This window comes from Nelumbo nucifera, chromosome 1 (genome assembly GCF_055504915.1).
Source record: "Nelumbo nucifera cultivar China Antique chromosome 1, China Antique-T2T, whole genome shotgun sequence".
In the NCBI taxonomy this organism is placed as follows: domain Eukaryota; kingdom Viridiplantae; phylum Streptophyta; class Magnoliopsida; order Proteales; family Nelumbonaceae; genus Nelumbo; species Nelumbo nucifera.
In genome coordinates, this window is record NC_142649.1 from 75,559,026 (window position 1) to 75,572,745 (window position 13,720).

A 13,720-nucleotide genomic window follows, 5' to 3' on the forward strand; every position below is an offset into this window, starting at 1 on the left:
ATTTGCTGTCTGTTTGGTTATTTTGTTCATAAATCTCGTGTGCTAACAAGAGTAAGAACCCTGGTTCGAACTTGAGAATCGGCCGCTTCCAGCCAGGAAAATGCTCAAGGTTAAATTCATTTTCCGTCCACCCTTCGCAAGCCACAAGGGGGATAGCCAAAAAAAAAATCCCAGAAGTAACATCCCATGATGATAATGGCCCTTTTTTGGTTCATAAATCGTCTGTAAGAAAAAGAAAATTTTGATATCGAGGGTTCCCTTGGTAACGGTGAAAACTAAAACAAACCTATAATTATAAAGATACAGGTATCTGACTTCAAACACGTTCAAATTTTACATTGTAGAATTCATTTGAATTGGATTGGATCCCCGAATCATGCCACCTCTATTTCCTGCTACTCCCCTCTGGCATCAGTACTCAGTTGAGCTTGGGCCTGCTATGTGCACTATGCTGTGGGCTGTGCCGTGTTTCCAATGAGATGCAGACAGTTGTATGTTAAGTTGTTTATCTCTCTCTGTACTTGGTTTAACAGTAAAAGCAACATAACCTCTACCTTTTCATCCACATCATGGTGTCATTAGTAAACAGTAGCTTACACATTCCTAATATATCAGGTAATAGTCAAACGTTGTGTCTTGTGAGCTTAGATAAAGATTGAGATGTTATTTATGAAAAAGGGACACAACTTGGACCAATTAGATAACAAAGAAAACAGATGACTGCAAGGATTCTTTCAAACCAAATACAGCCTTAAGGTAATGACTTAAATGATGGCTACATGCCTACATCAGAACAAATTCTCTTCCAAAGTGACTTTACAGTTGGTGTAAATTTTCAAAATCTACTAGTCCTAATTTCCATCGACAACTAAACCGATTCACATTTCCCATCGGTGTAAAACTGAATTTACACCTAAAACAAATGCAGCCCTAGAGTTTTAATCAAATGGTTAATGGTTATCAAGTCATAGCTCGGAAAATATAAACTTCAAGTCTTTGAAAAGCCTTAATTACATGGATCACAGTTTCAAGCATACCCGCGAGTTCTTTATATGTACAATAAGCTTAGCGTCAGAACTACTTGCATACCATAGTGTCAGAACAATAGCTGTGAAAGAAAAAAATATATATGTAATGCAAAGTCGGCTAATTCATATAAGTAGGACTGTCAATTCACCAAATTTATCCTCGCTTCAACACAACCACCATAATTGCCAAGACCGCCAGTGCCATGAAGGATGATGTTATAGTCCTCTCAACAGTAGCTGTAGTCCCATTCCCGTTGCCATCAACAGATATATCTCCTCCTAAGATGTGATGGAAAAATTCAGACACGCTGCTCACCATCTTCATGACCGTAAGCTTGACGTTATTTATCCACCCCATAAATCCATCACCACGGTTCTCACGATGATCCTCATCAACCTCATCGTATATACTTTCTGAGGATTCTTCACCATTGAACTTACCATCTGCAAATGATTTGTTCACATTCACATCCATGCCTAAGCGATCAGCACCTGGGAGTTGAGAAAGATGTCAATGCATTGGATCTCCAATACATCAGCCAGAGAATTGTATTCTGGAAAAATAAAAAATGAAGAGATTCTTACTGGTGTGTTGTGATTGGAGAAATTCCACAACTTCCTCGTTTTTCATCACAGCATCCCAGACGTTCTTGTCAGATACAAGTGAAGCAACAACAGACTGTAAAAAACTAGCATAAGAAACCACGGTATAGCAAGTGGCAAGGCATAAGGTAAGACCTCAGGTTTACTCCCACAGACAGATGGCTAAATAAATAGAACCTTGGAGCATATATTGCAGGCATGCAGGTATATGACTAGAAAACTACTTGCCACTCAAATGGTAAACACTAAACAACGTCAATTATTCGCTTGTATTAAAAAATGCATAAGCAAAAGCCTTCAGAAAAAAAAAAAAAATTGCAATTAGAGATTGTGCAAGAAGTACCTGCATCTTTTAGTCGCCAGGATAATTTTTACACAGTGCTCATGGAGGGTCACCTTACTTAATCGCCAAGATATTTTTTTACACAGTGCTCTTGGATACTTTTATATTCTTAACTTTTTGAGATTATAATAATAAAAATACACATTATTAAACTAAATTATTAGTTAATATTTATTATGTTTCTCATTTGTTAGAGTTCAATCAACATGTATACTGCCTTGAATCCTTGAAGACTTCAAAACTACTACTTCCACCCTTTCTTTTATTTTTTCCTACAACAAAAATAGAGGCTCAACCTCTCTATTTTCTGAAATTTGTTTTCTTTCTTCCATTTTTTTCATGAAGATGTTGATTTTCTATATTATTTCTCATTTTGTTAGGGCTTAATCAACATGTATACTGCATCAAATCCTCAAAGACTTCAAAACTTGAACTGATAGGCATGGAAGAACTCAGAATTTTATCCAACATATATTGATTATTTTCATCATCATCATTTTCAACACATTCTTTCACCCTTTCTTTTATTTTTTCCTACAACAAAAATAGAGAGGCTCAACCTCTCTACTTCTGAAATTTCTTTCTTTCTTCCATTTTTCATGAATATGTTGATTTTCTATATTTCAAATGAAGCTTATACATTTTTTATGAAGATTACAGACAATTAGTAGCGAAAGATGGTCTGCTTGCTACTGATAATAAAAAACAAAAAGATGGTCTGCTTGCTATAGAACCTAAGGAATTACCCTACGATTCAATTATCAAAAAAAAATACCCTAGGATTCATGGTTTTTCTTCAGAAAAACCCATCACCTAGGTGACTAGGAGACAATTAATAGTGAAAGATGGGTTTTATTCAAAAAACCACATCACCAAGCGGTCCTAGCATTGCTTCAACACCTTGAAAACCATGCCTTCAGAGTGTACGGCCTTACTTTGACAATCAAGAAATACAAAGATAGCTTAACATGTGGAGCAATGAGTTTGCACGGTCATAACACCTTTTGACCCTCCTCCAATATAACACAACATGTCATCAACCAAATCACCCAATGAGTGCTTGCCTTGGTGATTTGGTTTTACTGTGTTCACATGGTCACAGCACTTTTTTTTGACAAGTAAAAGAAAATTTCCATTAAAAGGAAAAATGATACAATCTGGGAGGGTGATAAGATATCACCATACAACAGCAATAAGAAAAACAACCACCTATCTACAAATATCCAAATTACAATTTTGTAAACCCACCCCCTCCCATAATCTTTCTCCATAGTCGACTCACTTGACCTGAGAAAACTCAGTAAAAAAAGATAAACAAAACCAAACTACAACAGAAATACCAATGGCCACCACCAGATTGCCTGCTTTCAATCCTTGTCTTCAAGAAGATTTCTCTTCCTTTGCCATCCAAATAACAAGCAAATAGCAAATGAAAGACAACTCCAAATTCCGCTGACCATCAACCCTCCTTTGTATCTTGGCCAAGAGGAAAAGTTCCAAAGAAGCAGCCATGATCCAACTCAACCTCCACTACCTTCCTGTCTATTTCTTCCAAAAAACCTTTCACTCTTCTCCCCCCTCCCCTAATTTTTTTTCTTCTCTTCTCTGTTCCTTTTAAACTGCTCAAATGCCCTTCTAACCACTCTCTCTCTCCTCCCAAACCCCTAACATTCCCGGAAATCAGCCTCTTTCTCACATGGTCACAACACTTGTGATCCTCTAATACAATATGGACATGCTATTAATCAAATGAAAAACCAAATTATCCAATGAATGCATCCTGTTGTTGCTACTCCAAATAACACACTAATAATCCACTAACATATGAAAAAATAGAGATTGCCTATAAGGCCTACTACCTTACTATGACAATTTAGAAATATCAAGGTAGCCTAGCATGATGAGTGATTAGATGAAATGACCACAACACTTTCCTGCAATCCTCCAATAAAACACAAACATGTTATCAATCAAATGAAAAACCAAATCACCTAGGGGATGTTTGGAACCGTGGCCGTTTTTCAAAAAAACGGTGCCACATCGGATCCAAATAGGCGTTTCAAAAAACGCCGATATATTTCATTGTTTGGTTCAGGCGTTTATTGAAAAATCGGGCATGCCTCATAAATTTGGCGTTTCATGCATCGGTGAACCGTTCCCCCCAACGGTTGACTGATTGGTGATTACATGTATCCTATGTGGTGCTTACCTGTCAGCACATACATGAAAAACGGTGATGAAAATCACCTTACCAAACAGCATAGTGTTGTTCACTGCCTACGTGGCAGAAACACTCCCAAACAAAATTAAAGCATTTTTTTTGTGAAAAACGGGTCTTGGAAGCATGGGCGTTTTTTCTTGAAAATCGGTCCCAATAAACGCCCACGCTTCCAAACACCATCCTAGTAAATGCATGCCTAGGTGATTTGGTTTTGATAAGTTTACATGGTCACAACACTTTCTTGCAACCCTACAATAAAACACAAATACTAACAATCAAATGAAAAATCAAATCACCCGATGAGTGCGTGCCTTTTTCTTACCCCAAATGATACAAAAATAACCATTAACATATGAAAAAATAGAAAAACCAAATCTCAAGGTAGGTTAATATGTTGTGATACGTTCACATGGTCACAATACTTTCTTGTGACCTTCCAATAAAACACTAACATGCTATCAATCAAAAGAAAAACCAAATCACCCAGTGACTGCATGCTTAGGTGATTTAATTACAATGAATTCACATGGTCATGACACTTTCTTGTGACCTCCAATAAGTCAAGAACATGCTAATAATCAAATTTAAAACCAAATCACCTTGTGAGTGTATGCCTAGTTGATTGGTTTCAATGAGTCCACACAGTCACAACACTTTTTTGCAACCGTCCAATAAAACATAGATATATCAATCAAATGAAAGACGAAATTACCCAAAGAGTGCATGTTTATTATAACAATCCCAAGTCATACATGAACTACCCTCTATCATATGATAAAATAGAGAGTACCTCTGGGATCAACTACCTTACTAGGGATATAAAGAAATACTAAGGTAGCCTAATATGTGAAGCAATGAGTTCACATAATCATAACACTTTCTTGTTGCCTCTAAAAATACTCAAACATGCTATAAGCCAAATGATAAACCAAATCACCCAGAAGTACATGCCTCGGTCATTTGGTTTTCATGAGTTCACATAATCACAACAATTCCTTGTGACCATCCAATAAAATACAAACATTACTATCAATATACGAAAACCCAAATAACCCAATGAAGGCATGTCTACTATTACTACACCAAATGATACAAGAACAACCCACTATATATAAAATAGAGACTACCTCTAGAATATACTACCTATGACAAATTGACAATCAAGTAATACCAACGTAGCTTAACATGTAAAGTGATGCCTTGGTGGTAAGGCACTCATAGAGGGTCACCTCACTTAATTACCAAGATATTTTTTTACACAGTGCTCTTGGGTACTTTGATATTCTTAACTTTCTAAGACTATAATAATATAATAAACATTAAACTAAATTATTCAGTTTGAGTTCAAATGCTAGTTTCTTTTTATTATTTTTCTTATGGGTTTGACTATGATATGGAAAAGATATGATATCTGAAAAACAACTGACCAATAAACTGAAATCATAAATGTGATAGCGAACCAGGTGTTATTTATCAAAATTCATGGGTGAGTTTTGATTGGTCAAAACTCTTTCCATATCATAGATTTCCCCTTTTCTTATTTGTTAAGGTTTAACCAAGATGTATACTGTCTTGAACCCTCAAATACTTCTTCAATCCTTTCTTTTCTTTTCTTCTTTTTCTAGGACAAAAATAGAGGCCCAACCCCTCTATTCTTTGAAATTTATATTATTTCTATTTTTTTCATATGTTGATTTTCTATGTTTTAAATGGTTGTTGCTTGCCATGGAACTGTTAGGAACTGCCTAACACAGGGTTCTAATGAGGAACCACCTCCTTGAATGAGAGAGTAAGATAGATAGATAGATAGATAGATAGATAGATAGATAGATAGACAGATAGATAGATAATAGATAGAGAGAGAGAGAGATTTGTCTGAATAGTCGTCCTCCCCTTTCCTTCCTCTGATTGTATTTATTCGTGAGGTTGTTACATTCTGTTATTCTTGGAAGTCAATTCCCAGTATATGTTACATTCAGTTATGCCACCCTGTCATTAGTTGGACCTAAGAGCTGACGTGGAGTTCTTCTTTTCTAGGGCTTGAGTTTGGGCTGGCTATTTCCATACACCGGCCTGGGTTCAGTGCAGCTTGTCCTAACAATACCCCCCTGTTAAGCTGGACCTTGGCCTCAAGGTCAAGATGGGGAAATTGGCAGTGGAGTTGGATGTAAGGCTCTCATGTTGCATCTTCCTTGGGTAGTTGAGACCATACTACCAGAGCTTCCAGTTCCACATGATGTCCTTTATTTACCCAACGAAAGCCAATAATGGAATGTGGTTCCGTGACAAAAGCCATGTCTTCAGTAAACTTGGGTCGAGTGGGCTGACTTACTACATCTGGCTTGAGACCTTTCTTCAGAACTGAAATGTGGAATACAAGATGAATTTCAGAGTGTTCAGGTAGCTCCAAGCAGTAGACAAGCTTGCCTATCCTTTCGATGATCTTGAAAGGCCCCAAGTAGTGTGGAGACAACTTATTCCAGCATTGTTGCCTTATTGACAGTAAGCGGTAGGGGAGAAATTTCAAGCAGACAAAGTCACCCACTTGATACTCCACTTCCCGGCGGTGTTTGTCATATGCGTTTTTCATCCACTGTTGCGCTTGGTTCAAGTTGTGTTTGAGCTCCTGTAGAGTAGCATCCCGTTGGGTCAATGCTTCTTCCAATGAAGCAACTAGAGAGGAACCCTTTTCGTAAGGCAGTAAGTTGGGGATTCTCAACCATATAAGGCACGGAAAGGTGTCATCCACGCAGCAACATGATAGGTGGTATTATACCACCAATCAGCCCAATGGAACCATTGGGCCCAACGTTTGGGTTTGGAACCTGAAAAACAGCACAGGTATGCCAACAAGCATATGTTGACCACCTCTATTTGTCCATCTGATTGAGGATGATAGCTAGTTGATTACCTTAGTTGAACCCCTTGTACACGAAATAGTTCTTTCCAAAATATACCAAGGAACACGGGATCTCTATCCGACAAAATTGATTATTTGGGAAATCCATGGACGCAGGTTATTTCCCATACAAAGACATCAGCCACAGTTACTGTTGTGAACGGATGTGCTAATGCCAGAAAATGACTATACTTGGTGAGATGGTCTACCACCACCAAAATAGATTTACTTGCTGAAAGCGGAAGCCCGGTAATGAATCCATAGATACGTCTTCCCATTCCCAAATTTGGGTGGGAACCGGAAGGGGATGGAGTAGGCCTGCTGGAGATTGGGCCTCGTATTTGCATTGTTGACAAATCTTGCAGTTGGCAATGTACTTCCGGATAGTCCTCATCATTCCCTTCCAATAGAACTGAGATGCAATGTGTTTGTACGTGCAGAGCACCCCTGAATGGCCCCCTATGGGTGAAGCATGAAAATAATCTAACAATGGGCCTATATGGGCCGAGTTGGTTGGTAGCACTAACCTGTTTTTTTATGGTAGAGCAAGGGTCCTTTGACCATGTAATTAGGTTCAGATTGCTATGAAAGGCAGTCTTTTGTCTGTTATATTTTGGGACTTGTAGCTGCCTCTTCTCGAACTTGGTCCCAGAATTTAGTTGTGGGCTGAAGAGAGACTTGTAGCTACTGCAGTTCTGGGTGTCTCAACAGTGCATCAGCCACCTTATTTGTTGCTCCCAATCAATATTCAATCGAATAATCAAACCCCATGAGCTTTGAGACCCAACGTTGTTGATCTGGGGATAGAATCCACTGTCCTAGTAAAGAGTTTGAGACTTTGATGATCAGTTCTGATTATGAACTTGCGCCCCAGTAGATAGGAATGCCAATGTAATACCGCAAAGACTACTACTACCACCAGCTCTCTTGTGTACACCATGCTAGATCCCCATTGTACTGAAAGTGCCTTACTAAAAAAGGCAAGGGGTTTTCCCTTCCTGCATCAATACGGCTCTGATCCCTTGACCAGATGCATTGCATTCTATAACAAATGTTTTGTTGAAGTCTGGTAATGTTAATATTGGTGCTGATTATGAACTTGCGCCCCAGTAGATAGGAATGCCAATGTAATACCGCAAAGACTACTACTACCACCAGTTCTCTTGTGTACACCACGCTAGATCCCCATTGTACTGAAAGTGCCTTACTAAAAAAAAAGGCAAGGGGTTTCCCTTCCTGCATATATACGGCTCTGATCCCTTGACCAGATGCATCGCATTCTATAACAAATGTTTTGTTGAAGTCTGGTAATGTTAATGTTGGTGCTGAAGACAGAGCTGTTTTGAGATTTTCAAAGGCCCCTTGGGCTTCTGGAATCCATGCGAATGCATCTTTTCTTAGTAGATTTGTCAATGGGCTAGCAATGAGGCAATAGCCGCTAATGATGCGATGGTAGTATCCCGTCAAGCCCAGGAAAGCTTGAAGTTCTTTTACACTTGTAGGTGTGGGCCATTGCTAGATGCTTGCCACTTTTTTTGGGTCCGGCATTAAGGTGCCTCCTTCTACCACGTGGCTGAGGAAGTGTTCTTGGGATTGGCCAAAAGCACACTTAGATTCTTTCGCATATAACTGATTGTGCAAGAGAACCTTCAAAGTGACTTCTAAATCCTCCAAGAGTTGGGCCCATGTGGGGCTGTAGACTAGGATATCATAAAAAAAAAAAAAAAAAGTATAAGGTATGGGCGAAATAAATCATTCATGAGGAATTGGAAGGTTGTTGGGGCATTTGTGAGCCCGAATGGCATGACCCAAAACTCATAATGTCCATCATGAGTCCGACATGTTGTTTTGTATATGTCATCTGTGTGCACTCTAATTTGATGATAGCCTGCCCATAAATCCAGCTTAGAAAAAATCTGGGCTTCTTTGAGCTCATCCAAAAGCTCCTCAATCACCGGGATTGGGAACCAATCCTTGATTGTGATGTTATTGATTGCCCTATAATCAATGCAAAAACGCCATGTCCCATCCTTCTTGACCAAGAGGATTGGGGAAGAAAATGGGCTATGGCTTGGTTGGATGAATTTTTTATCTAATAATTCTTTAACTTGCTTCTCAATTTCTTTCTTTTGACCCAATGGCATGACCCAAAGCCCATCTATTTCCTGCCCCGCTCAAACTCCTCTTTTTCGCCCACGTGCTCCCCAAGAGAAACACATGTTGGGCAGCAAAATCCCCTCTTAACCAAATGTAACAAGCCTTCTCTCTCCCATTAAGTCTTTTTATCTTCTTTCCCCTTTTTTCCATGTTCCCTATCTCGACATTAGTATCACCACAACCTTTTTTCGAAAATTGAACACACCCTTTATTCAACATCAATCCTTTAAGATCAAAAACCCTTTCAACTTCTTCCTTTTCTCCCTCTCCTTCCGCTCTGTGCCATGTGCATTCCCCCAAAGCCCAGTTGACATCATCTTCCACCTCTCTCCCTCCATACCACAGCGCCGCTTCAGCTTCCACTACCACCAAAAATTTCCACCATTTCCCTACTACGTAGAGATTGACCAAACGGGGAATCCTATCCAGTTTAATACCAGCCACTTTAATTCTTGTTGCATGCAAATCGATCAAGCAAGTATCTTCCAAGACTTCACATACTGTTGCTATTTTAATGAAGACATGATCAAGCCACAAATTGAAGAGAAGTCCAAAGATCTTCAAACTCACACTTCCTTCAGAGATTGAGATTTCATTACAAGAAGGTGTCCACTTGACTATATAGATCGCTCCTTCCAACATTTCAAAATCCATGGGCTCTGCTTGGAAATCCCCTAAGTCTAACACCACTTTTCTGTCATCAAAAGGCACAAGAACAGCCAAATCCAAGGTTGAGATTCTAGACATAACAGCATCAAGAATTATCTTCCAATCTACTACTTTCTTCTTTGCTAGCACAACCATTCTTCTACTCCAACCTTCCTTACATTCTCCCAACACGATTCTGGGAGTGCAAGCTGCACTACCAGACATCAACCCAAGGCCTTCCATTTGGGTATTCAGAACCTGAAACTGAACCATCTTCTTCACCACCCAACTCAGCAACTTTTCTTTTTTTACCCAACATCTTTCTGCAAACTCCTGCAACATCTCAGTAACTCTTGACCAACCCTGGCTATTTCTCCCTTCTGGAAGACAAATGATCTGTCTTCTACCGTCTTCTCACCTTGTCCAATCTCAAAAAACAGCCTTTACTATTAACTCTCTTCTCAATTGAGTAGAAATTCCCGTCTCTTCTCCAAACACTTCTCCAGCTTGGTTCAGTCACCGCGTGTATTACCCCATCAACAAATCCTTTAAACCAAAACACCACTTGTTGAGATAGGAAAACCATAGCTCTCCCAATCTCTTCGAACTTCAACACCTCTCCTTCCTTACATTCTTCAAGCAGAAAACGCTTTTTCTCCACTGAAATAATCTTCTTCCAGACAGGTTCCTCCATACCCGTAAGGAGGACTTCACCTCATCTTTATGATATCTCATAACTGAAGTTGCATTTGTGAATGGACTTAAATTTTCGAACATCCAGCATTGTTAGCTCATCATCCCAGTTCCCAACAACTATGTGTGTCCCATCAGGTTTGTGTGAGGACCAAAGTGGAGGAAATTCATTGATACCATAAAGCATGCCACTGATCTGGATGTGTGTCCTAACTAAAGTGAAAATATATTTTCTTTGAAAGTAACAAGAAAAAGTATAGGGAAACCAAAAAACCATACAAGGTTTACAGTGTCACAAGTATACAAGCACCAAGACCCCATCAATAAGTCCAGTTCATCCAGTATTTTAAGTAGTGGACTGGACAGAAGTTTGAACTAGATTCAACCGTGACAGTACCATTTTTAGTTGTCTTTTCTCCTTGAATAGAACTAATACAAAACCAGACAAATAAGTCTGATTTCTTTCTCTCCAAATCCTAAGCACCTAGTTTTGATGGAAATATCCAGTTCCTCACATAAGAAAAAAAAAGAACAACAGAATTCCTTATCATTGCTTGCTGCCATACCAGTTGTTATGAGGGTTTGAGGGGGTGATGGGAGATAGATAGATTATGAAAGTTTGAGTCTAAAGAAATGAAAAGAAAAACAATGTTGCATAACCAAAGATGACAAAAGGAGAAAAGGAAAGTTGGAACCTGAGCTTCAGCACTTTCTTTCAGCAATTTGAATGCCTGAAGAGCATGTATTGGTGCTGATGGCCGGGACACTGTAGTTTCACTAGTAACACAAACTTTAGTTTCTGGAAATTCAGAGTTTTTAGTAGATTCTTGAACAACTGCAACAGGGTCAATGCATCCAGAAGCATTGGAAGAGGAGAAGTACACCCTGGATGTGGAGTACAGCAAGGATCAGCGAGAAATGTCATTTGTTTACAGAGTAATACATAGAAGATTATATATATATATATATATAAGCCAGTCCTTGTCAATCATACCTCAACAGTCTGATTCATTTCAATCCCTTTAAAATGGCAGAATGAAAAAGAGAGTTCAATTATCATCCGTTCTTATTCATCTCTATTTATCCTTTTGATTTAATTTGGCATTTAATTAAATAAAGGTTCAACAATGAAAAAAAAAAGCTCCTCTTGAGTTAATGGAAGAAAAATTCTGAGTTAGGTGTGAAAGAACTTTAAGAAGCGTTGAACCACATTGTGAAACTCTGCTTCATAAAGGCATTGTGCTTAACACTTCAAAAGAGTTCATCAAAATGGTCATCACCACATTTGACGTTAATTTAAAACGTTTAAATAGGTCAAGGACAATTGAAACTAATTGGCTCTCTGCTAGGGAGATAAATCTTTCTAGTCTAAAACCTTTGAGTAGCTCTCTCTTCTGGAGAGCTATATGCTATCAAGTTCGTTAAAGTTACAGAGGTTAGTCTATGCAGTGTATGAATATGTCTGCTTAAAGATGCTCTATGTATGTGGATCAATTCAGCTTATCCGCTAAAACGATAACTAGCAGTTGTATTATTTTTTACATAATAAGCATATTATTTTATTTTATTTTTTGTTAGTGAAAATCCAATGACAGAACAGAATGGTATCAACGACATATTCCTATAAGAAGCTGCGAAGAATTTTCTCAAAATAAAAAGTAGAAAAAATGCGAAAGGAATTTACTTCTCCAGAGCGTCTTTCAGGTCAGAAGTCGCCTCTTTGGCCTCCTCCAAAGTCGGAACACCTCCGAAGACAATTCTAGGCATCGGATTCATGGAATCCAAGAGCAGTTCCTCGTCATCCCCAGCAAACTCCCAGTCATCGATCTCCCACGATGGTCTCTGGACCGACCCAACGGCCTCAATCTTCCCATCCTGAGAAGAAAGAAAGCCAACGAACTTTCCTTCTTCAGTGGCCGTTGAAGAGACGATTGCAGGGGAGGGCCTTGGAGTTTTTCGAGAGACGGTAGCGACAGACTGCTCTCCCAAAGGGGCAGCAGGAACGCCTCGCAAACCACCATTAATGCCGAAATTGGCGACCTTGGCTGCAGCCCTCATGACTCCTCCTCCCATCTGAGTCATTCCTCTGAAACCCTAGGAAGATGAAGAAGCAAATGCAAAGAAAATCGATAAGATTAAGAATCTACTATGCGTCTTTTGTAAGTAGGCGATACGATACGGTGGAATCAGCAAAGAGGAGGAGGTTGGGAGTTGAGATTTGAGGCGGTTATCCGGTTATTCCGCTGCGGTATCGCCACAAATAAGTGTTTCGGATCTGCGCCTCAGATCATTCTCACAGAATATCCCAGCCGTGCGTTGGGAACATCTTCACTATGTTCTCAATGCACGCCTGCGATAAGCTATGAAGTTTGTAGTGAGGTGCGCTCTGTGAAGAGCAGATCCGATCTTCAATTAAAATGTGTATAACGGGCAATGTAATAAAATCAAAAGTGAGAGATGGCAATTTGACCCGTCTCCGTGGGCTCCATCTTATTCGGGGCAGGTTTGGAAAAGGGTTTATAAAGATAAGGGCAATTTTTCGCCCCAAATATCAATAAAAGTAAAATATTTAAAAAATTTTCAAGAATAGATTAATTTTTTAAAAATAATATCAGTTAAGGGCAAAAACACTAATAATCTTCTTCCTCTTACAGTTAAGGGCAAAAACACTAATAAGATCAGTTGGGAACATCTTCTTGATCTAGTGCATTAGCATTTGGTTTAACCCTATTATTACAGATTTGGAAAAAAATCCGGATTATTGTTATAGATCTGGAAAAATCCCTTCCCTTGATCTAGTGCGTTAACGCCGATGAGTAGAAAGAAGCCATCCATGTGCATTGGTGCCTAGTTTAACAATGGTGATAGATTTGGTGTGAATACATGTGTTCGTTCAAGATCATAGTTTTAAACGTTTTCTCCATTTAATATGGACAAAAATATGTTTGCCTTGTTATTTTGTTGAATATTTTTTATTTAATGTGTTTTTTATTTAATATGTTTGATTTGTGTGTAAAAACTTATAGATGTAAATATATATTCCATTGCATGAAAAGTGTTTTATTTCGATTTCTATGTGAATGAATCTTTGGTTTGGTCATCTGTTATCTAACAAAAGACAGTTAATT

General features: G+C 38.8%; 1 protein-coding gene across 1 annotated transcript; it reads right to left on the reverse strand.

The window, feature by feature from the left end:
• Positions 1–968: 968 nt before the first annotated feature.
• LOC104604963 (Uncharacterized conserved protein (UCP012943)) lies at positions 969–13,006 on the reverse strand. Its single transcript, XM_010269547.3, has 4 exons — positions 12,277–13,006; positions 11,288–11,477; positions 1,614–1,707; positions 969–1,520 (listed from the first exon to the last, which is right to left on the reverse strand). The coding sequence occupies exons 1-4, from the start codon at positions 12,672–12,674 to the stop codon at positions 1,183–1,185; spliced, it is 1,020 nt and encodes a 339-aa protein (XP_010267849.1). The 5' UTR covers positions 12,675–13,006; the 3' UTR covers positions 969–1,182.
• Between the last annotated feature and the right edge of the window lie 714 nt (positions 13,007–13,720).

Excerpts from the sequence above, each read along its gene's own strand:
- LOC104604963 (XM_010269547.3), bottom strand. The coding sequence starts at position 12,674 with ATGACTCAGATGGGAGGAGGAGTCATGAGGGCTGCAGCCAAGGTCGCC. Across the intron at positions 11,478-12,276 it reads CTGAAAGACGCTCTGGAGAA|GGTGTACTTCTCCTCTTCCA; the intron begins GTAAATTCCTTT and ends CTCCACATCCAG. Across the intron at positions 1,521-1,613 it reads TCTCCAATCACAACACACCA|GTGCTGATCGCTTAGGCATG; the intron begins GTAAGAATCTCT and ends CTCAACTCCCAG.